The sequence below is a fragment of the Diabrotica virgifera genome, chromosome 5 (assembly GCF_917563875.1).
Source record: "Diabrotica virgifera virgifera chromosome 5, PGI_DIABVI_V3a".
Lineage (NCBI taxonomy): Eukaryota > Metazoa > Arthropoda > Insecta > Coleoptera > Chrysomelidae > Diabrotica > Diabrotica virgifera.
In genome coordinates this window covers 68481601-68506370 of record NC_065447.1, presented here as the reverse complement: position 1 = coordinate 68506370, position 24770 = coordinate 68481601, and the positions used below count along the sequence as shown (strand labels likewise).

Sequence of the window (24770 nt, the reverse complement as noted above, 5' to 3'; positions counted from 1 at the left end):
GATAAATGAAGATAAACTGTATAAATTTTGTTTAGATTATAAATCTATCTCTATATATTAATCTTACTATTCTTGTATATTATACCATTGATTGGAATTATACAAGAATCAAACAATTAAAGTATGGCAACACTGCAAATGCCAAATAACTGAAGGTTATTAGATACATTCCTGAACTGGTCTGGATTCGTAATTCCTAGGGACGTCCGTAATCGTACTTCCTGGGGACGTCCGATTAAGGTCCCATTACATTCTGACTTAGCGGGACCTGAAACAGACGTCCTGGGGACGTCCGTAATCGTACTTCCTGGGGACGTATTAATTTGTAATTCCTGGGAACGTCCGATTGAGGTCCCCGTACATTCGGACTTAATTGGGACCTGAAACGGACGTCCTCGGGATGTCATGTGCTATCTGGGATAGATGATGTTTGGCTTGCGTCTAATTCAAACAGACACTTCTTATGTAAATATTATGATTACAAATACCTTTTCAAGGAAATATTAAATAAAACTTAATAACTGATTCTGCTGGCTGATGTGAGATTGCACCTTCAGATTGCTTCTGTATTTATAAAATAAAATTTGAATTATGGTTTTGTTTGGAATAGTTACTTGAGAATAATAATTATGATTGGGATCCCAAATAATACCTAATCACCGTAAAAACCTGATAACCGGTTTTTACTTTAAAAAGAAAAAACCGGTTATAACCGGGACAAAAAAATAACCGGTAAAACCGGTTATTGCGAAGTAAAAAAACCGGTTTTAGGTTTAAACCGGTAGGTTTTTCCCATCCCTAATTAACAGTCAAATGTCTTTGTCCAAATTCTTTAAAATGATACTTATAGTATTGTTGTCAAAAAAATTTCTTGGGCAGAGAAAAACATCCACCAAAAACATTAGCGTGTGCTCAGCGTACATACTGGGTATGGTATAGGTCTCAGGCCCGGGACACATTTTGAAAATTTCATTTTGGCCCGCGCTTAAAAGTATTTGCCCACCGCTGATCTACTAAAATTATTTAATTTTATATTAGTCTCAAGTTCGCGCCATTTTTTAAATTTCTTTTTGCAACAGGTTCCGTAGTGTAGCGGTTATCACGTCTGCTTTACACGCAGAAGGTCCCCGGTTCGATCCCGGGCGGAACCAATTTTTGTTTTTAGTGTTTATATTGATGTTAGTTAAATTTGAATTTGAAGTTATGTAATGGAGTCACCATATTTCAAGCTCTCAGTTTTGAACATTTCTCTTATAGTCGAGGAAATGAAACTGAAAAAATGGCAAAAACTCGCAATTTTTTCGTCCAGCATCGATTTATACAAAAATTTGGGATTAGGCTCATTTCACCCTCTAGTTCATTTTCTATATTGAACCGTTGTACGCATTTGGTTTTTTAAAGGTGAAAACAACCCCTAAAAAAACTACTTGTAAAAAATTATAAAATAACATTTTAAACTTTAATATTGTCAAGATTTGGTTCTTATGCTTTAAGATATACATACTATCATAATATTTCAACCCTTAAAACCACCCTTGTTGGAGCTATATATAAAAAATTACTTATCCTAAAAGAATAAATTCGGCTTGTATCGATTTACATAAAAATTTGGGATTAGGATCATCTCACCCTGTACTTCATATTCTATAACATGTTCAAGGGCGTCGAATATTTTTAGGGGTGTACACTACCCTTATTGTCAAAAATTTTATAAAAACCATTGTAAACTTTAATATGGGTAAAATTTCGTTTTGATTGGCTGAAAATAATGATTGTTTTATGCTTTAGGATATAATATCATATTTCAACCCTTAAAAACCACCCTTAAGAACATTACAATTTTTATAAGTAGATGATTTAATAGATCTATACAGAAAAAAAGTAGAATTAAAAAATTACAAAAACATTTATTTACACTATTCACTGTAATAAAAATATATGCACAATATAATTTTAGTTATTAAAAAAGCTACAATTTAGTAGTCTATTATTTTTTTAATACGAAAATACGAAATTGCAAAAACTCAATTTTTTTTAAACTACAAGTTTTCTAAAATTGGGCCTTTTGAATAGGTCAAACTTCTTGGGTGTATTGACAATACAAATATACAAGGAATCACAGAAAAGTGAAGACCAATTTTTAATTAGGAGGGTAGTTAGGGGGCGATTTTCACTGATTTTTTCATAGAGAAATGCAGGTACCGATTTTTTGATCATAAGTCGCTCTATTTTCATGCTAGAAGTTTTTTATTATTATTGTTTGAAAGGTTTAATTGTATGCTTGACAAAAGGTAATTTAAGTTTTCCTCTAAAAATGCAAAGTTTTCCCATTATTTGGTTTTTAATATTTCAAATTATGCATTTGACGAGCTAACCTTTAACCTGCCGTACCTCGGTTTGTATTGGTCTTAAAGATATTATAGAAAAAGAATTTAGTTTGTGTTACTAAAAGATACAATTTGGTTATCTGCAGTTTTTTTTTATTAAATGCATATTTTTCGAGGTATTCTCAAAAAAACCTCTAAAAAAGTCGATTTTTTCGATGAAAAAAAATTACTTTCAAGCGCGAATAACTCGAAAAATATTAGTTTAACGAAGAAAATGTAAAAAACATTTTTTTCTTAGAATTACTTTTTACATCCATTTGCATGGTTAAAATGTAACAAAAAATTCCCACCCCCGAGATGGGGTAGTAACCACCCCCAAGGATTTAGCGTACAGCGGCATGATATAGAAAATGATCCTTGGACTATTTCCTACCTTCTGTGAAAATTCCAAGTTTTCCAATTCCATGCTGGACGAAAAAATTGCGAGCCAAAATGCTTCATTTCCTCGACTATTAGTCCATATTGTTATGTCGCTCCCGTATAAAAAAAAATCGGATTCTTTTTAATAAATCCGAAGGGTGCTGGGCGAAATTTCTGGAATTGTTTAAACAATTTAATAGTCCATTGAAATGTTACATTTAGGGTTGCATTTCTTAGAGGAGTCAATTTTATTTTTTTTAATGTGTAGGGGGTTCCGTAGAAGCTTAAGTGTAAGTTTTGGGGTCGCCGCCCTTGTCCCCCGGCCGCCATCTTGGAAAAGGAGGTACAAAGGACTTTCGCGCTGTATCTCCTAAACCAGCAAGCATACAGGAAATTTAATTACACATAAAATATAGAAAATTAAATTTTCTACAATTTTATGTCTAGATATTACTTTTTACCGTCAAATGACGATAACAAAAAAAGTTATAAACAAAAATAAAAGAAATGTTGTAAGAAGTGTCCTTTTGGAGGTTATAACTTTTTTCCGTTCATTTTACAATAAAATAACATCATAGCGATTTTATAGAGGATCTTTCAGCGAACAATAAAGTTGTTTAATTTTGTTTATTTATCTAGGTTTTACATCGCTCCAAACTTGACCAGATTCTCGAATTCTCATATTTATAGCCAGGGAGCCAGGGAGGTAGTGTCAAATTTAACCGGAGCATTTTAACATGGCTGTTTTCTTTTTATTTAGTTAGGTGTCCCAAAGCTTATTAACAAATGATGTGTCAGCTGGTCCAAAATCGGGGATTTTAGCCAAGAAAAGGTAAAATGTGAAACTTAATGGAAAAACGCTACAACTTATATGTCAAATATTTATCTGCCTGACTTACGTGTATAATAGCCAAGAATACCTAACTACTGGCTTTCACCTAGACGACTCGGGTTCAAATCCTGGCCCTGAAAATGTTTTTTGTTTTTAAAATTGACATTTTGATTCGAAAAATATTTATTTTTTGATAATACCACGTTTTTATTAGATATACGACACAATATAAAAAGTCTGTATGTCTTTTATAGAATCGTAAACTTTGCATTTGAGGATATACGTATATTCAGCTGACGCTTTTTTCTTACAATCTAAAATTCATAAATTAATGATTTATACTTTTCAATCTTTTCCAAACTACATAGTTAAAGAATTTTTTTTTGTTATTAACTAGCTGACCCGGCAAACTTCGTACCGTCTTAGAACTAAAAAATAATGTTTAAAAGTTAAATACCTAAAAATTACCAGAGAGCCAAAAATACTCAAAAATATTGCGTATACTTTTTTTCTAATAAACAATATTGTTTTTGTGGTGTCTGCGTAAATAAGCGGGGTGGGGGGCAACCCCCTTTTTCACTTGGGGTCGTATTCGATTGGTCGTACTAACTAAGGAAGCTTTAGGGGATTATGTATAAGAACTTTGTTTATTAAGGAGGTCAATCATAATAATATTATGATATTAGCATTATTATGATCAATGCATAGTTTACGATTCTATAAAAGACGTACAGACTTTTTTATATTGTGTCGTATAAATAATAAAAAACTGGTATTATCAAAAAATAATTATTTTTCAAATCAAAATGTCAATTTTAAAAACAAAAAGGATTTTCAAGGCCAGGATTTGAACCCGAGTCGTCTGGGTGAAAGCCAATAGCTAGGTACTTTTGGCTATTATACACATAAGTCACGGAGATAAATATTTGACATATAAGTTGTAGCGTTTTTCCATCAAGTTTCACATTTTACCTTTTCTTGGATAAAATCCCCGGTTTTGGGCCAGCTGACACATCATTTATTTGTTAATAAGCTTTGGAACACCTAACTCAGTGTGGTCCAACCTTAGGCACGCGGGCCGCATGCGGCCCGAGGCTCGTTAAACTGCGGCCCCCGCAAACACATTTCAAAAATATTGCCATTGATAACTTTTACCTGTTCCAACCCTGTCTAACTTTCCGTAATCTTAAGAAAGTAGTTAACCTTGAACACCCGACACCCACTCCCGATGAGCGGGCAGTTAGCTTTAGTCAGCTGCACGTGTCGTGTTGAATTAACAGTGGCGAATAAATTGAATGTTAAATTCAGAATGAGTAGTGCCAAAAAACGCAAAATTTTCGAAGAGAATCGTACGTCCCAACGAAAATTGGAAAATCAATATTTCTTCATCGAATTAAAAGGCAAACCTCAGTGCATTATTTGTTATCAAGTACTCGCGGTATCAAAAGAATACAATATTAGTAGGCATTATGAAACCCAGCATAAAACAAAATACGACAAATATCAAGGTGAAGCTCGCAATACTCTTGTAAAAGAACTTAAAGCTAAATTGAATAAACAAAAATCTCTATTTACAAAACCGACAGCTGTTCAATCACCAAGCTTAGCAGCATCATATGAAGTATGTTTAGAGCTTGTCAAAAGTAAAAAAGCAAAAGTAAAATAAGCCTTTAAAATTTAGGCTTAAACTTTTCTATCTTCGTTATTTTGATTCATACATAAATCAAAAGACAAGTAAAATCTTTGCTAATAAAAAAAACTCAAATTTCGTTATCTATCATTTTTTACGTCAATCGAGTATTGTTGGAGTTATTATTTTAAATATGATCTAAAAAATTAAAGTATTTGAAAGATTAACTGTTTTACAGTTTTATAGCTGTATACTTTATAAGTATAAATTTTGATGCTATCAACTTTTTCTGGGGCTCATTTTTGATAGGTACTTATTTCTAAGTACTTTGACAAGTATTTAGTACCTTAGTGTTATAAAATGCATCTCTTTCCGTTATTTAAGCTTGAATCCTTAGATTTGAACAGTCGCAGAAAAAAATATACATTTAATTACCAATAACTTACTTTAAATTAACATTAAAGGGTTTTTCAAGTAAGCAATTTATTATATTTTTTATTAGGTTCAATTTTAGTGATAAAAGTTTTTTGTAAAAACTTACAGTTTTTGAATTATTTATGAAAAATCGCTTTAAAGCATGCATTTTCTTTCACAAAAATTAAAATATTTGATCTTTAATAACTCAAAAATTATTGATTTATGTTAATAACATTATATAACAAATTTTGCTTAGAATTTGTCCCTCTCTTGATTTGTGGGGTTATTTTTAATAAATTAATTTTCACCCCCGAGAAGGGGTGACATATACCCCAGGCTAAAACGGCAAGTTGTTATTGTCAATTGGTGAAAATTAATGGAGATTTACCGAAATCGAAGGTCATAGTTGATTTTTACCTTCAGTGACTGCACTATAGAAAGAAAATGGCAATTCAATAATTGAGATGGGTATATTTTGCGAGCTCATAAATTATTAAACGATATGTAGTCGCCAAATAATTAATTTAAATTATTTTAAGTACAACTCTCTCTTAAGCCGGGAATATGGGATGGTTTTCTTGCGAAGGGGTTGTAGCTCTATAATCGAAAGGTGCGTGATTTAAGAGTTTATTCTTAGAATATAAGCTATACGAATTAAACTACTATTAACTTTTTTGTAAAAACTTACAGTTTTTCAGTGATTTACGAAAAATCGCTTCAAAACATGCATTTTTTTCACGAATAATTAAAATCTTTGATCTTTAATAACTTAAAAAGTATTAACTTATTTTAATAACTTTATAATTTTATATAATAAATTTTGCTTTTAATTTGTTCTTTTATTGATTTGTGCAGTTATTTTTTATAAAATAATTTTCACCCACAAGAAGGGGCGGTATCCACCCTCAGGGTGGATACCGCCAGGGTAAAGGCGCAAGGTGGTACCATGTCACCTTTGTTTCTTGACTTATTCTTTAACCACTGACCAATTTTCGTGAAAATCGATGAAGGTTCACCCAAATTGAAGGTAATCGTTGATTTTTACCTTCAGTGACTGCACTATACAAAATAAATTGCAATTTACTGATCTAAATGCGCGTAATTTTGAAGCTTATAAATTATTAAATGATAATATGTAGTCGCCAAATAATTAATTTAATGCATTTTAAGTACAACTTTCTCTTAAGCAGGGAAGATAGGGTGGTTTACTTGCGAAGGGGTTGTAGCTCAATAATCGAAATGCACGTGCTTTAATAGTTTATTCTTAGAGTATATAAGCTATAAGAATTATATCCGCAATACGATATATTTTAAGTTTTCTTAGCATGTTTCTCTTAAGTTAAATCAATTAAAGGGTTGTTTGGGGGTGAAGGGGATGAGCTCAAAAAATCGAAACTATATAATTTCAAGAGTTCATAAATAGCTCGTAATTCTGCAGCAAAAACCGATTCAATATTCCTATTTTTAAGTAGAGTCAGACCCCCCCCCCCCCACTAAAGTATTAAATTCCTGCTCAGTGGAACGAGCTCAAAATTTTTAGTTTGCGGAATATGTAAGCTCATAAATAGCTCATAAATCAGGGCTATTTGTTTTTTGATTTTTGCAAGTGGGGGGGGGCAGCTTAACACGGGTATCTGTACATAGTATTTTAGAAGTTAATTACGCAATAAACAGGAATTGACAAAATTTGCAGTTACGTCAATCTTCTTCCGTACCGGACTGAATAACTGCCTGCTATTACTTTTATTATTATAATTTATCCTAGGTGGCACAGCAGTCGGTTCCCCTCTACTTAACTTATTCTTACAGTTGTGCTACCTATTTGGCTACGTAGTCGTACTAAAAATTGTGAAAAGTATTTTGAGTTTTATAGATAATACTATTGTGTAGGTAAAATTTATATTTTTGTGATTAGATAAGGATTTTGTCTTTTTGTAAGCGCGCATCATGATTCGTGGTTATTTTATTTGTAAGAAACCTCTGGGGAAAATTATTTGTCAGTCGGAAAGTCAAGCCATCTTTACTCACTGTTGTCGGCTAACGTTTTTCGTCTCTTTATATGGCGGAAATAAAGACGATTCTCTGGAAACTCTGAGATATAAACGATTCGCTAAAACAGTGACAAAAAATGCATTTAATCTCTTCTCAATTTCTCCAACACAAGATGCAGCCCGTTTCCACAGACTCCGATTGTATCACCAGATTCAGTCATGGCTCGGTAAACATTGTGATCTGGAAAATTGGGGCTGGCAAAATCATGGAAAATTTTGGATACCAATCCAAACTTCCAAGCCTCCAGTCCCCCCGAGCTTATTAAATTCATCTTTTGCAGATGCAATGGAAAATGGAAGTGCATGTGGTTGCCGAAAAGCAGACCTCAAATGTTTAGCAGTGTGACTCCATTGTGGTGGAGAAAGTTGCAGCAACATCGTGGACATATCAACATTAATTATTGAAGAAAATGAATTGAAAGATGAATTACCGACAATGACGCCAACTCTAACTCTCATTATATGTACCACAAAAATTCACCTCGAATACTGATTCAGATCTTGACTCGCAGCCTGGACCATTAAAAAAAATGAAAAATAATAATAACTAGGATAGATCTTTTTCAACATATAATAATAACTAATATTATTTTGTCTAGAAATTGTCCGTGGATTAGGCATATTGGGGATATCACACAAAAAACGCGCCTTCATGGTACCTCATAGGTGGCGGTAAAAAAGGTAAAAATAGCTTAATAATAGCATAGGAATGTTAAAATCATAATAAATAAATATATAGATAGAAAAGTAAGCCTAAGCTTTTGATTTTATTGTATTCCTATGATTGTTTCATTCATAGGAGACTCTGACCAATAGAAAGCTACAGAAATCTAAACTAAATCGATAATTTTTGATAATTTCCCGTCGTCAAGTATATTACAGGTTTGTTCCAACATGAACTTTTGGACGGTCCAGAAACCGTCACGAAACTACTTGTACCGTTTGTTGTGCGCATGTTCGTAATTGTATCGCCCAGTTATCGTCCCATGACGGTAATCATATATTTGTCATTTTTATTGGTGACAGCTTGTGTACTTTTAAGTCGATCAAAGGCTCAAAAACTTTAAAGAATTAAATCCTAGTGCGCAAGTCAGTCCAACCAGCACATTATGGAGTTGCCCGATTACTGAAATGATCATAACGAAACCGTCACCGAAAGATCACAATTCTTGTTGGAACAGTGGGAAGGACGATCCGATGACGATCATATTTTTGTTGGAACGGATTTTGTTTACTGCGCAGGAGCGTTACCGTTTCGTGACGGTTCTCGGTCGTGTTGGAACAAACCTTACGTCAGATGCCCTTCGTTGCTACGGAAAAATAAATTCAGTGACATTAATGACAATGAATGTTTTAAAAATTATAAAAGTGATGACTTTCAACCGTCAAATTAATATTTATAACAACTGTTTGTATAATTGTACTAATTTGTACTTACATAAATAAATTACAATTAAATTTTGGTTTTGAACAGTTTTATTCATGAAATAATCTCAACAAATTGCACTCGATCTCTAAAATTAATATAGAATTTTTGCCCTCGTGGCACTTTGACAAAATTTCACTCGCCTTCGGCTCGTCAAAGTGTCACTCGGGAAAAATTCAATAATTTTAGAGCTCTTGTGCAATTACTACTGAGAATTCGAGAATCTGGTCAAGTTTGGAGCGCTATAGAACCTAGATAAATAAATAAAATTAAACAACTTTATAGTGGAAATTGTTCGTTGAAAAATCCTCTACAAAATCGCTATGATGATATTTTATTGTGAAATGAACGAAAAAAAATAACCTCCTAAAGGAAACTTCTTACAAAATTTTCTCTTATTTTTGTTTATAACTTTTTTTTGGTCACTTGGCGATAAAAAGTAATATATACAAAATTGTAGAAAATTTAATTTGCTACATTTTATGTGTAATTAAATTTTCTGTAGGGTTGGTAGATTAGGAGATATATTGCGACAGCCCCTTGCATCTCTTTTTCCAAGATTACAGCCGGGGGACAAGGGTGGCGACCCCAAAAACTTGAACTTAAGCTCCTACTGAACCCACCTACACATTAAAAAAATAAAATTGACTCCTCCAAGAATTGACTACCTGGAGGTTTCTTATCAACATCTGGCGATAGATATGTCGCAAGTACTTGAAATTATTTTACCATTTTGTGTTTTCACTGTTTTTTATGTTACAAAAACAAATCTAGCCTATCTATATAATTATATCTATCTAATCAGCCCTAAGCATCCATCCTTGGATATAAGCCTCCTCTTCCTTCTTCCATGCTTCTCTGTCTTTGGCAATTTGCATCCATTTTGACCCAGTGTGTTTCTTCAGGTCATTTGACCATAGCATATGTGGTATTCCCCTTTTTCGTTTGTGGAAAATCTAGACTGTGATGGTTAAAATATAGACGTAACAAAAGTACAGGGGATTTTATCATAATAGGATGAGTTTAAATAAAATCTAACTAGTGATAGAGAACATCAAACCTTTTTATAATAGATTTCTTCTTGTTGTTGTTACTTTTATGTAGACATGATCCTGTTTGCTTTTCAATGTGCATCCAGTAAGTTGTTATTCCAACGTTTTAGTGGTCTTGTATTTAGTATTTTTTGTCATTCGGCTTACATAATCTACCATTTTCATGCCTACGTCTTTTATTTTCATTCCATTTCTTTCTTTTACGTTCCGATCTACCCATTTCTTTCTTACTCAACCCTTGACGTTCTCCACTTTACATTTCCGTTGTATATTATTTATACTTCACTTCTAGGTATGTTTCAACGTGTCATTCCATGGTGTTTTTGCCTTTCTTTCCCGATATTTTTAATTCTCCATATTGTTGTATTTTGTATTCAAGCATCCTGCAGCTCTGTTTGCGATAGTTTTATATTATACTGGACAATCTTTCTTCGGTTGTTTAGAAAATATTAGCATCTTGTGACTGGATGTATGCCACTTGTTTATACCAATTTAAACAAAACAAAAAAAATAAGAAGTAGTTTTAAAAAAATGAGTATAGTACTTTTATTTACCTATTATTATAATAAATACTAATAGTACCTATAATAGGCTATTGCCTATTTACTTTAAAAAGGAACTACAACGTTAACAGGGTTTTATTGTTTCACATGGTCAATGGAACTCTAAATATGAAAAAACCGCGGAGTGTTTACCACTTTTTAAACCATTTAAAGGGGTGCGTTTTTGAGAAAGGGGTGAATTAGTCCTTAGGCACAGGGTGCATTAGGGTGAGTTCTCTACACTTTTGGTACAAAAACGTCTACAGAAAAATTGTTGCAGATTAAATTTGCTATTGAAATATCACCTTGTATAGTCAAAAATATTTTTTTTCAAAAATATATTAAAAAAAAAAAGCAAAAAAAACACGAAAGAAAGCAATTTGGTTTTTTGCCCATAATATTTTTCCACGAGGATATAGGTATAGGAATTGCTTTACAGAAAAAAATTATATCCTTCTTCTTTAAAATGACGTTTGATAGAAGTCTCTAGGATTTACATTTTCCGAAATATGATTTTTCAAAGTTCGCCGCTCACAGCATTTTTGGACCATTTTCCCCATTATTTCGCAAACATTGTTCTGTAACTTTTGTTCTACGCAGTTTTAGGTATATGCAATGGAACATTTAATAGGAAGATACGTCAATTACTATTAAAATGGTCTATTGTATAAGGTTGTACGACTATTTTTAAGCAAGTTATGGTTTTTCAAAATTTTATACTTTTACCGATTTTTGATTTTTTTTACGATTATTTTTTAAATTTTTCATTACAACTTTCCTTCTTGTACATATAGGTATATACATTATGGCATACATTAGAAAGCTTATTTCCTTTACTTTAAAATGATGCACATTTTGTAAAAAATTCTAGGACTACTTTTAAACGAGATATCCGTAGGATATCTAAGAGTATCCGTAATTTGAGAAAAATTTTGAATTTTGTTTTTTTCAATTAGAGGAACATACTTGCATATTAGAACATAATTTTTAATTCTAAATAACTTTTCTTAATATGTAGCACCTTTCCATATTCTGAAATATAAATGTAGTTTACTCTTGAGCAAAATTCAATGTTGTTCTGAACTATTTTAGTGTGGCATTTTTATAATCAATTACTTTTTTTTTAATGTGAAATAAGCCACAATTTTACCAAAAAAATGATTTTATTAACGTTTCAAAGCCCAAATCGGTAGTATTTTGTATTTTGACAACGAAACCCGATTTGTGCTTCGAAACGTTAATAAAATCATTTTTTTGGTAAAATCGTGGCTTATTTCCCATTAAAAGTAATTGATCATATTTTTTAACATTACCTCGTATTAGGGTGGGCCGAAAAAATTTTTTTATTTTATTTCGTGTTGCTTTACCGCGGAAAAGTTGCTACTAGGATAGAGTTTTAAATTACAAAAAGAATTTTTCAAATTGTTTGATATCTTTCGGTCGCGCATTGGCCGTAAAATTTAAAAAAATTGTTGTTTTTGAAATTTTTATTGCATTTTTATTGCAATTCAGTTGTTTTTTTTTATTTAAGTCTTGTGCCTGGCACATGAAAAGTAGGGCCGTTAAGTTGGTTTTATATTATTAAAAGCGTTGTACTTTCAAAGAAGAAAATAGCAAAAAACGATATTTTTTAATATTTTATGGACGATGCGCGACTGGAATATGTCAATATACCTTTTTTTCTTTGCTTTATTTTAAACCTGACCTCTCAAGGAAAGATGTACGCGGTATAGCAAAAGGGGATAAAATATTTTTGTGTTTTTAAAAAAAATTTAAAAAACAACCAATTTTTCAAACTTTACGACCAATGCGCGACCGGAAGATATCAACCAATTTGAAAAATTATTTTTGTAATTTAAAACTCTATCCTAGTAGCAACTTTTCCGCGGTATAGCAACACGAAATAAAAAAAAGTTTTTTTCGGCCCACTCTACCTCGTATACTATTGATAAAATTTTATATCTGATGATTGCATCTTGGGTTTTAGGCTATGCAGAGCATTTTATGAAGAATAATTTTTTTTCATAAAATTAATAATAAAAAAGTTTTTCATATGGTTCCAACTTAGTGGGACATATTGCATGTGTACCTATATGTCACACTTTGAAAAAGCATACCTTGTTTAAAAATTGTCCTAGAATTTTTTAACAAAACATCATTTTTTAAAGTAAAGAAAATAAGCTTTTTTGTATTCAGCAATGTATATAAATAAATGTATAAAAAAAAAGTTATACCCAATGAGAAATTTAAAAATAATCGTAAAGCATATCAAAAATCGTTAAAAGTATAAAACTTTGAAAAACCATATCTCACTTAAAAATACACATACAACCTTCTGTTATATACCATTTTGAAGATAATTGGCTTCTCTTCCTAATAAATGTACCATTGCATATACCTAATTAAAGCTGCATATAAAAAAAGTTACAGAACCATGTTTGCGAAATAATGGGAAAATGACCCAAAAATGTTGTGAGTGGCGAATTTTGAAAAATCATATTTCGGAAATTGTAAATCCTAAATACTTTAACCAAACGGCATTTTAAAGAAGAAGGATAGAAGTTTGTTTTTGTCAAGCAATGCCTGTGCCTATTTCCCCGTGGAAAAAGTTATGGGGCAAAAAACAAATTTGCTCAAATTTGCAACAATTTCTTTGTAGACAAGTTTGTACCAAAAGTGCATAGAACTCACAATAATGCACCCTGTGCCTAGGGACTAATTCACCCCTTTCTAAAAAACGCACCACTTTAAATGGTAGCACTTCGCGGTTTTTTCATATTTAGAGGTCTGTTGACCAAATGAAACAATAAAGCCCCGTTAACGTTGTAGTTCCTTTTAGCTCTCTTATTTTGAACATAATCAATAACCTACTAATATGATTTAAAATGCTTCTTAACAAGTTAAAATTATGGAAAGCAATGAAAAAATCGGTTTTTAAAATCAAAACCTGATACCTATGGTTGTGTTTCTAAATGTAATACACTATCTCACTATTTGAAAACTTAATTCCGTTAACATTACACAATTTTCACTCTATTCTGCTTTGCACTAACAACTTTTTTACATTAGATGACACAGTCTGACTTGTCTGTCCTTCCACTAACGTCTATATTTTCAAAAAAATTAGATATATTTATTCACCCAACTAAAAACTGACACTTGGTAACATCTGGTAAATTTGTAATGGTTTATTGGTTTCAATGTGTGTCCTTTTCGGCAATACAATGATTCTTAGCACTTTATTCTCTTGTAAATAGGTGGACTACTGCTGCACAACTTTAAAACTTCTTTCATATAAAATTATTTTTAATTAGACACATATTCGATGACACACAGTTTTGCTTGCCTATCACTTTTGTTAAATGGTAATCTTATTAGATTAGTGGACCTGTTGTATTAAGAAATTATGCAGCTGCTTTTGCCCTTTTTATTTACAGAATCATCATCGACTACTGTGATAACATAGTTATCTTCCGATTCCTTTCTTCCTTTCCTTTTGTGCCACCTATCCCAATCTTTCTCATTTCTGGGCAGCTTTTTAACTGGAAATGGTTCATGTAAGCCCCACCTGTTATCAGATTTAGGATCTGGTTCTGAGGAAAAAGAACGGTCAAAGGAAGGAACGTTTTTTGCTTTATCCATACTTATTTCACTTGTCTTGTAGAACGAACGTATTATTTTATTACTAAACGATTAACAATAACTCACAAAAATTAAGTATATGAATTAATATCACGAACGTGTATTGACTACCTGTAGGTTTCTTATCAACATCTGGTGATATATGTCTCGCAAGTACTTGAAATGATTTTATCATTTTTTGTTTTTACTATATTTTACTAAAACTAATCTAGAGTACCTATTATGGTCAGTGGCGTGCTGGAACTTTTCAAGCAGCTCGGTGATTTTATAAAAAAGCGGCATCCCATCCTCATTTTACCTTCTATTTATCAGGATGTTCTATTCGTGATTTATAAAATAAAAAAAAACGACAATATAAATTATTTTTAGATCAAACATAAAACTTTGAATTCAATGATTTTTTTTAATCTGCTATATTTTTTATTTAAAAATAAACAATCTTACAAATAATAAATGACCAACAGGGTAATAAGCTAGAAATAGACCATGTTCGGGACACTCAAAGATCCAGGTAGCTGACTACTTTTTTAGTTATTATAGACCTGTAGGAAGAAAACCTACTTGTTTCCTTGTTTCCTGCCTAGACGTCGCGTCTGTTTTTTAATTATTAACAAATTAGTGCAAAAATCGCGATTTTGTCGATTTTTTGCACCCCATTCAAAAGCTAAACAGACATAAAACTACAAAATTTAATTTTTTAGAACATTAAAAAACCTTAAAAATGCCGATTATTGAAAGTTAAAAAGTTAATTTGTTGCTACGCAAACGGCAAAATAAGTAAAAATCGTTATTTTTTAATAAGTTTTACTAAAACTACTTTAGAATTTTAGTGTTTCACCCAAAGTTGTGTATTGGGGTACTTAACAAACCCTCAAAATTTGAGACTGATCCATTAATTTGTTTAAAAGTTATTCTATTTGTTTATCCCAGAGACCTTTATTTTGCAATAACATAAGACAGAAAATAATGAAGCTAGGGCAATTCTGCGTATGATAAATGAAAGTAGAAAACTGATGCTATCAAAATGTCCTAAAAAAGGATAAAGAAATTATCTAATATAGCCAAAAATCCTAATGCCAAATTGGTGAAATTTTGTAGTTTATAAACATTAAGAATGACTTTAAAATATTTTCGGTAGAAAAAATGATTTTACATATTAGAAAAGCTGGTATGTTACACAAATTTTTAGAAATGTAGTTTAATTGGTGACTAGTCGTGGTAACTGAAGGGGGAGCTGGGAGCCGACAAATGCACGAGTTCAAAAACTAAAAAAGGCAACTTAAAACTACTATCGTTTTCTATATCTCGGGATCTACTCAATATATTTTGATCGTTCTTTTTTTAATTCGTATGTAAGTTTTCTGCACATTACAAATATTCAATTTATGTAGACATTTATTAATTAATAAACAGTCTAATTTGTTTAAAAAAATTTTGAAAAAATAATTTTTCCCAAAAATACATGATTTTAATAATACTATCATTATTAATCATAAAAAAAGTTAAGGTATGCTTTAATAAATAAATTATCTTCAATAAATAATTATCTAATAAAAATCTTTATTTATTAAAGTTTACTTTAACTTTTTTGTGATCATTAATGATACTATGATTTAAAAAATTGATTTTTGTAAAGAAAATATTTTTTAAGAATTGTTTAAACAAAGTAGACTGTTTATTAATTAATGAATTGATAAAAAAATTGAATACTTGTAATGTACGTAGAAATTACATACAAATTAAAAAAGAAAGATCAAAATCCATTGAGCTGATCCGGAGATACAGAAAATTATATTCGTTTAAAATTGATTTTTCGGTATTTTAACTCGGTGGATTTGTAGGTTTGTACTCCCTAATAATCGTTTGAACTACATTTTTTAAAAATCGTAGAGGGTGCTGTGAAGGTACAATGTTTGTGCAAATTTTTTAAGAAAAAACACAAATCCCATTCTTTAAAATGGCATTAATGAGATTCCTTAATTTTTATAGACAAATTAGCTGTGAATTAAAAAAACATATGGCTAACTTTGTTCCAAATAAATCCGGACTAAATTTTTTTATTTGAAAATTCGTGTTAAAATACTATCTTTTAGATTATATAAAAATATTGTTTCTACGGACAACATTTTTAAAGTTATTCTAAATGTTTATAAACTACAAAATTTCAAAAATTTGGCATTAGGATTTTTGACTATATTAATTTATTATTTTTTACCTTTTTTTAATAGATTTTGATACTATAACTCTTCTGCTTTCATTTGCCATACTCAGAATTGCCCTATCTTCATTATTTTCTGTCGTATTTTATTGCAAAATAAAGATTTCTGGGATAAACAAACAGAATAACTCTTAAAGTAATTAATGGATCGGTCTCAAAGGGCCTAGCCGGGTAAGATGATGAAAACTGCCCCCAACTCGATTCGAATTCCATATAGGTCACCGTCTAGCATATATAGTGAAACTCACTTTCTAAAATTGTTGGCCCCCTAAGTGGTCATGTGACCCACCTAGAGCCTAATTAGGGTTTTTATTATATTTTTTATCTCAGCCGCACCGAGAACTAGCGAAAAACTTTAAATAAAAAAGTTGTAAGCTTTAAAAATTATTGTCCGAAATTTTTTTTAATTATTGGCGGGAAATTTTAATTTTAGAACAATTCAAAAATTTTAAATGAGTATAAAAAATAACTAAGACATTCGTTTTCACGAAAAAAATACATAACGTGTATTTTTGCATAATGTTTCATCCTGAATTTTTTCAAATTTTTAAAATTGGTGAAACGCACCTTTAAAAATAAAAAACCGCATTTTTTCGGTTTTTTTTTTCGTTTTTTGATACAATTTTATACAATATTTTTCAAAAAAGCTAACACCATCACTAGAATAGGTAAAAAACTGAAAAATAATTAGGGTTTGCTTAATAAAAATTTTTTGTAATGCCGTGCATTCAAGATACAGGGCGTTGAAGAATACAAAATTTTACACATTTTTTACGATTTTGCCGAAACCACTGACAACATTGTAATAAAATTTGGCGAGTTTTAAGAGGTAGTTGTTGTACATTTTTTGACATACAATTAAGAATTTTATATTTATCATTGGCGCGCGTAGGGGTAATGGTCTGAAATTTTTAAAGAAAAAAGATAGTACGCCACTGACATATTTCAAATTATGTAACAATCATTTTTTAATTCCTCGCAATTTGTTACAAGAAATCTATCTTCCTATTTTTTCATACGACGCGCAATTTTTATTCAAAAAATAAAACATCTTAACCCTTACAAAGTATTCGAACTTCTGGTAGTTTCTACATCTACATAAACCCGTACATCCATTATAAAAAGTAATTCGAATACTTTGGAAGCGTTAAAATATTTTATTTTTTGCAGCAAAATGGCGCGTCGCATGAAAAAATGAGATGATAGTTTTTTTATCGCAAATTGAACGAGGAATTCAAAAATGATTGTTAATTTGAAATATGTCAGCGGCGTACTATCTTGTTTTCTTTGAAAATTACGACCATTACCCGTATGCGCTCCAATGATGAATATCAAATCCTTAATTGTATGTCAAAACATGCACAATAACTACCTCTTAAAACCCGCAAAAGTTTTATTACAATGTTGCTAGTAGTTTCGGCAAAATCGTAAAAAATGTGTAAAATTTTGTTTTCTTAAACGCCCTGTATCTTGAAAATGGATGGCGTTACCAAAATTTTTTATAAAGCAAACCCCAATTATTTTTCAGTTTTTTACCTATTATAGTGACGGTGTTACTTTTTTTGAAAAATATGGATAAAATTGTATCAAAAAAAAAAAAGAAAACGACAAAATGAGGTTTTTTATTTTTAAAGATGCGTTTCACCAATTTTAAAATTTGAAAAAATTCAGAGTGAAACAATGTGCAAAGATACACGTTATATATTTTTTTCGTGAAAACGAATGTCTTAGTTATTTTTTATACTCATTTAAAATTTTAGAATCGTTCTAAAATTTTAATTTCCCGCCAAAAATTAAAAAAAATTTCGGACAGAACTTTTTAAAGCTTACGACTTTTTTATTTAAAGTTTTTTGCTAGTTCTCGATGCGGCTAAGATAAAAAAATAAAAACATAAAAACCCTAATTAGGCTCTAGGTGGGTCACATGACCACCTAGGGGGCTAAAAATTTTAGAAGTGAGTTTCACTATATATGCTAAACGGTGACCTATATGGAATTCGAATCGAGTTGGGGGCAGTTTTCATCATCTTACCCGGCTAGGCCCTTTTGAAGGTGTGTTAAGTAAGCCAATACCCAACTTTGGGTGAAACACTAAAGTTCTAAGGTAGTTTTAGTAAAAGTTATTAACAAATAACGATTTTCACTTATTTTGCAGTTTGCGTAGCAACAAATTAACTTTTTAACTTTCAAAAATTGGCATTTTGAAGGTTTTTCAATGTTCTAAGAATTGAATTTTGTAGTTTTATCTCAACTATTTAGCTTTTTAATGTAGTGAAAAAATCGCGATTTTTGCACTAAATTGTTAATAATTACAAAACTGACGCAAACTCTAGGCAGGAAACAGGTAGGTTTTCTTCCTATAGGTCTACAATAGCTAAAAAAGTAGTCAGTTACCTGGATCTTTGAGTGTCCCGAGAAAATCCTTATAGTCTGTGCTGATTATCGGAGAAGAGGCCATTTTTGGGAAAAGTTATTTACCAGCAATTTTATTGCTGGAATCGAATTATAAGATCCTATATATTAATAATATACGTATGCAAATTCCTCAGATAGTGTGCTACTTTTTTTATAAACAAAATGGCGCACGAAAATCGTGTTTTTTTCAATTATTGCTCTATAACTCCGAAAATTTTAACTTTACAACAAAAACACTCAAATAAAAATTCACCGTTATTAAATTCTTCATAGAAACGTGTTTTTCCCGATCTGCTTCGACGAAAATTTTCCTCGGAAAATGCGGGTTTTCCCAACAAAATCTTTAATTTTCAAATAAAGTTTTAGATAAGTAATTATCTACCAATAATTAAATAATTTAGTGAATTAAAAGCCTTCTTGGTTTATATTATAGTTCCAGGAGCTGGTGAAAATTAAACGAATATTTTAGCCACAATTCAATTGTTAATTAATAATTTATGGTCGCAATAATAACCAAAATATTTATGATACACTGATTAAACTTTGAAATCTTATAAATATGAGATGCCTATTTAACATTTTGTCGACAAAATATAAATTTTTAATTTTTTTGCATAATCTTTAAATGTTTTTAAAAAAATAGTTATAAACAAATTAACGTTTCTCAGAAAGTTTTTATTATATTATAATTTTAAAAAATAGCTAAATGCGCATTTAAAATATCTTGAAAATGAATGCTCTAAAACTGTTTTGCAACCATTTGCAAAAAAGTTATGAAACAGCAAAATAAACATACGATTACTACGGTGTTTATAATTTTTTTTTAATTCTTTCAAAGCGTAGAAGTGAGTCTAAAGTACAAGCTAATTATTTACAAAAAAATATCGATTATAAGTTTAATGGTTATATTTTAAATAAATAAAATACATTTCGACCAAGAGTCAGGATTCTGTTAACCGAGATACGATAGTATCAAGCGGTGCCGCTAGGAGGAGCTTCTCCAACAATGCGTCTCAGAATACTTTACAACACTTGGTCATTTTGTACTCTAAAACCGAGTAAAGCATGAAAAAGAAAAAGAAAATAATCGTTTTCGTTTTGATTCAATTCGAGTCTCTTGCCATCCTCTGACACAGTGTTTCTGGGTCTCTACCCTTTTTCAAAGAGGCTATTGCAAGTAGACTGAATTGAATCAACTCGAGACGAAGAAGAACTGCATCTATTAAAATATCTGCAGTATATTGTGGTTAGACTGTCCTCTAACGGGGAATGACGAAATAAATAAAATAAATTTCGACCAAGAGTCAGGATTCTGTTAACCGAGATACGATAGTATCAAGCGGCGCCGCTAGGAGGAGCTTCTCCAACAATGCGTCTCAGAATACTTTACAACACTTGGTCATTTTGTACTCTAAAACCGAGTAAAGCATGAAAAAGAAAAAGAAAATAATCGTTTTCGTTTTGATTCAATTCGAGTCTCTTGCCATCCTCTGACACAGTGTTTCTGGGTCTCTACCCTTTTTCAAAGGGGCTATTGCAAGTAGACTGAATTGAATCAACTCGAGACGAAGAAGAACTGCATCTATTAAAATATCTGCAGTATATTGTGGTTAGACGGCGTATATTGTGTGCGGCGCTAGCGGTGCCGCTTGATACTATCGTATCTCGGTTAACAGAATCCTGACTCTTGGTCGAAATTTATTTTATTTATTTCGTCATTCCCCGTTAGAGGACAGTCTAACCACAATATACTGCAGATATTTTAATAGATGCAGTTCTTCTTCGTCTCGAGTTGATTCAATTCAGTCTACTTGCAATAGCCTCTTTGAAAAAGGGTAGAGACCCAGAAACACTGTGTCAGAGGATGGCAAGAGACTCGAATTGAATCAAAACGAAAACGATTATTTTCTTTTTCTTTTTCATGCTTTACTCGGTTTTAGAGTACAAAATGACCAAGTGTTATAAAGTATTCTGAGACGCATTGTTGGAGAAGCTCCTCCTAGCGGCGCCGCTTGATACTATCGTATCTCGGTTAACAGAATCCTGACTCTTGGTCGAAATTTATTTTATTTATTTCGTCATTCCCCGTTAGAGGACAGTCTAACCACAATATACTGCAGATATTTTAATAGATGCAGTTCTTCTTCGTCTCGAGTTGATTCAATTCAGTCTACTTGCAATAGCCTCTTTGAAAAAGGGTAGAGACCCAGAAACACTGTGTCAGAGGATGGCAAGAGACTCGAATTGAATCAAAACGAAAACGATTATTTTCTTTTTCTGGTTATATTTTAATTAAAGATTATAAATAATTTTTTTTGTAATTTACACGCGCGAAAGTAGAATAATACAGTACAGTAAATAATGTATGCTGCGTGTCAGTCGCTTCGAGTGAACATTTTAGCTCCGACTCTGTATCAGGCCTACTTTTGCGCTAAAAATTACAAAAAAAGTATTTTTAATCTTTGATTAAAATATAACCATTGCACTAATTTTTGTACCATAGACTCACTTTTAAGCTTTGAAACAATTAAAACAAATTATAAACAACGGAGAAATCGTACATTTATTTTGCTGTTTCATAACTTTTTTGCAGATGGTTGGAAATTTTTTTTAAAGCATTCATTTTCAAGACCTATGAAATACGCATTTTAAGTATTTTTAAAATTAGAATATAATAAACAATTTCTGAGAAATGTTAATTTGTTTTATAACAATTTTTTAAGCATTTAAAAATTATGCAAAAAAATGAAAAATTTATATTTTGTCAACAAAATATTAAATAGGCATCACACCTTTATAATCTTTCTAAGTTTGATCAATGTCTCATGATTATTTTGGTTGTTATTGCAACTGTAAATTGTTAATTAACAATTGAATTGTTGCTAAAGTATTCGTTTCATTTTCACCGTCTTCTGAATTTATAATCTATACCAAGAAAGCTTTTATTTCACCAAGCTATATAATTATTGTTAAATAATTACTGGCCCAAAAAAATTATTTGAAATTCGAGATTTTGTTGGGAAAACCCACATTTTCTGAGGAAAATTTTCGTCGGAGCAAATCGGGAAATAACATGCCTCTATGTAGAATTAAATTGGGGTGAATTTTTATTATTGAGTGTTTTTGGTGTAAAGTTAAAATCTTCGGAGTTATAGAGCAATAATTGAAAAAAATACGATTTGTCGGCGCCATTTTGTTTATAAAAAAAGTAGCACACTATCTGCGACTTTGCATACCTACATTAATAATATATAGGATCTTATAATTCGATTCCAGCAATAAAATTGCTGGTAAATACCTTTCTTTGGTACTTTACTAATTAGACCAGCGTATTATAACTATTTTGTTTTCAAAATTTAAAGATTATATAATAAAGTTTGATCAATGTATCATGATTATTTTGGTTATTATTGCGATCATAAATTGTTATAACCCCTCTGTGGCGCGTGGTAAGAGCGCCTACCTTTGAAACGAAAGGTCGGGAGTTCGAATCCTACGGGGGCAGAAATTTTTCATTTATTATAAATTAATAAATGAAAAATAGTTTCTGTCCTTGTGGGATCGGTACTCACCGGAGGGACCGCAGACGTTCGGAAACAATTAGCGTCTCTTTGCAAAGTACAATGACGTCGACTTTGCAAAGTAACAAGACACTTACTCAACACCACACTACACATTAGCCGTGTTCGTGCTGCATGCCCCGAGTATGCCCAGAGGGAGAACGCCCGTGCGCATTACGTTTTCGCGGAGGGGCAATGTTCGACCTTATTGAACGTCCAATTTGTAATGCTCAGGCGTTCTCCCTCTGGGCATACTCGGGCATGCAGCGCGAACACGGCTATTACTCCCCTGACTTAGTGATAAGTTATACAATTACGTGGCTAAAGGTTCTAGTTCTAAACCAAAGCCAGAATCAGAGAGAAAAAAATATATAAATTGTTAATTTACAATTGAATTGTTGCTAAAATATTCGTTTAATTTTCACCGGCTTCTGGAATTACAATCTATACCAAGAAAGCTTTGATGTCACTATGTTATTTAATTATTGATTAATAATTACTTACCTAAAACTTTATTTGAAAATTAGAGTTTTGTTAGGAAAACCAGCATTTTCCGAGGAAAATTTTCGTCGGAGCAAATCGTAAAAAGCATATCTCTATGCAGAATTTAATTGCGGTGAATTTTTATTTGGGTGTTTTTGTTGTAAAGTTAAAATCTTCGGGGTTATAGAGCAATAATTGAAAAAATACGATTTGTCGGCGCCATTTTGTTTATAAAAAAAGTAGCACACTATCTGCGGACTTTGCATACCTATATTATTAATATATAGGATCTTATAATTCGATTCCAGAAATAAAATTGCTGGTAAATAACTTTTCCATGAATTTTGCTAATTAGCCCAGAGTATTATTACTCTGGGCTATTTATGTAAATCCGCACTACGGCTTTGCCTAAACGAAAATAATTTGCAGCTCTCTAAAATAAATGTTAACTCGGTTGCAACATTGGTTTTTTGCTACCAATACATTCCAATCAGCTATACATTATTCGTTTAATCGAAACTGATTATTTAAATTATTACGTTGTAGCATTAATCAAAGTACGTGATTATGTTGCAGCATTTTAAATTAAATCTGTAAATATTTATAATTGCCATTTAAACCAAATATATGATGTTTTTGTATCATTGTATCATGTTAAGAGCTTTTTAATTTCGCATATATGCTCAAATATAGTATTACATTATCCGCAAATAAAATCACGTATGATTTGTACTTATATACGTATCTATAGGCAATAGGTAGGTACAGGGTGGAGAAAAGAGTAGGTATGTCAAAAAATCTGAAGTACAGCGAAAAAAACTCAAAGATATATCAATGCTGGGCCCAGAGCACGCCAAATAGAATTCTATTTTGCTAAAATAGAATTCCATAATGGAAGAATCGACGGTTGCTAGGCAACGTGACGTCACTAAAACAGGATTCTATTTTAGTGACGTCAACCGTCGATTCTCCCATTATAAAATTCTATTTTGTGACGTCAGCAAAATAGAATTATATTTGGCGTGCTCTGGGCCCTGGGTCGAATATTTCTTCTTCTACACTTTGTCAAAACTAGAAATGACTTTGAAAATCTTTCAATCTACACAACCACTTGATCCATGACAAAATTTCCGAAAATATTTTGTAGGTGAAGTAAACTCGTCCTGTAAACTACGTAGAAAAATCATTCTCTTAGAATACTTTTTGTGTTCTACTGTCCTCTGTGCCGACGTTCCAAATGTCGGAAGTCCTTCTTGGTTTTGACGAATTTTATTTTTGATTTTAGATTGTTATTTTGATTGTTTAATTTTGATTATGCGTAGTAGTACGTAGCACTTTTGTTTTACGTAAGTCGTCTTCCTCTGTTTCAGTCTGTCGACACTCCATAAATAAATAAATATGAACAGCATACAAAGGTATCAATACATGATCTTTTGAATCGAAAAGTCTTGTACTTTTAAGTTAATTTCTACACACATATCGATACCTATTATCATCCATATCTTTCTGACAAAGTTCTCTTTAGTCTTCTGCGCTACTCGTATTGGATTTTTATAATTTCCGCATTGTCTCCTAACGATGTTAATCTATGCTCTCACATTATGGCATCGATTTCTGCCAGATAAATACTTCTTGTTTTAAATACAACAACAACAACAATAACTGAAGACAATAACGGATCCCAAGAAACAAACAATAGGATACAAGCCAGCAATAGCTGTCTTATGCCCTTCAAACCATTATAAAATCGAAACA

General features: G+C 31.4%; 1 protein-coding gene and 1 non-coding gene across 2 annotated transcripts; both read left to right on the top strand.

Moving 5' to 3' along the window:
- Nucleotides 1-1078: 1078 nt before the first annotated feature.
- Nucleotides 1079-1151, top strand: Trnav-uac (transfer RNA valine (anticodon UAC)). The gene has a single exon. It is a non-coding gene; the product is annotated as a tRNA-Val (tRNA).
- A 3737-nt stretch (nucleotides 1152-4888) lies between these two features.
- Nucleotides 4889-5245, top strand: LOC114342802 (general transcription factor II-I repeat domain-containing protein 2-like). The gene has a single exon (XM_028293601.1). The coding sequence runs from the start codon at nucleotides 4889-4891 to the stop codon at nucleotides 5243-5245; it is 357 nt and encodes a 118-aa protein (XP_028149402.1).
- Nucleotides 5246-24770: the final 19525 nt, after the last annotated feature.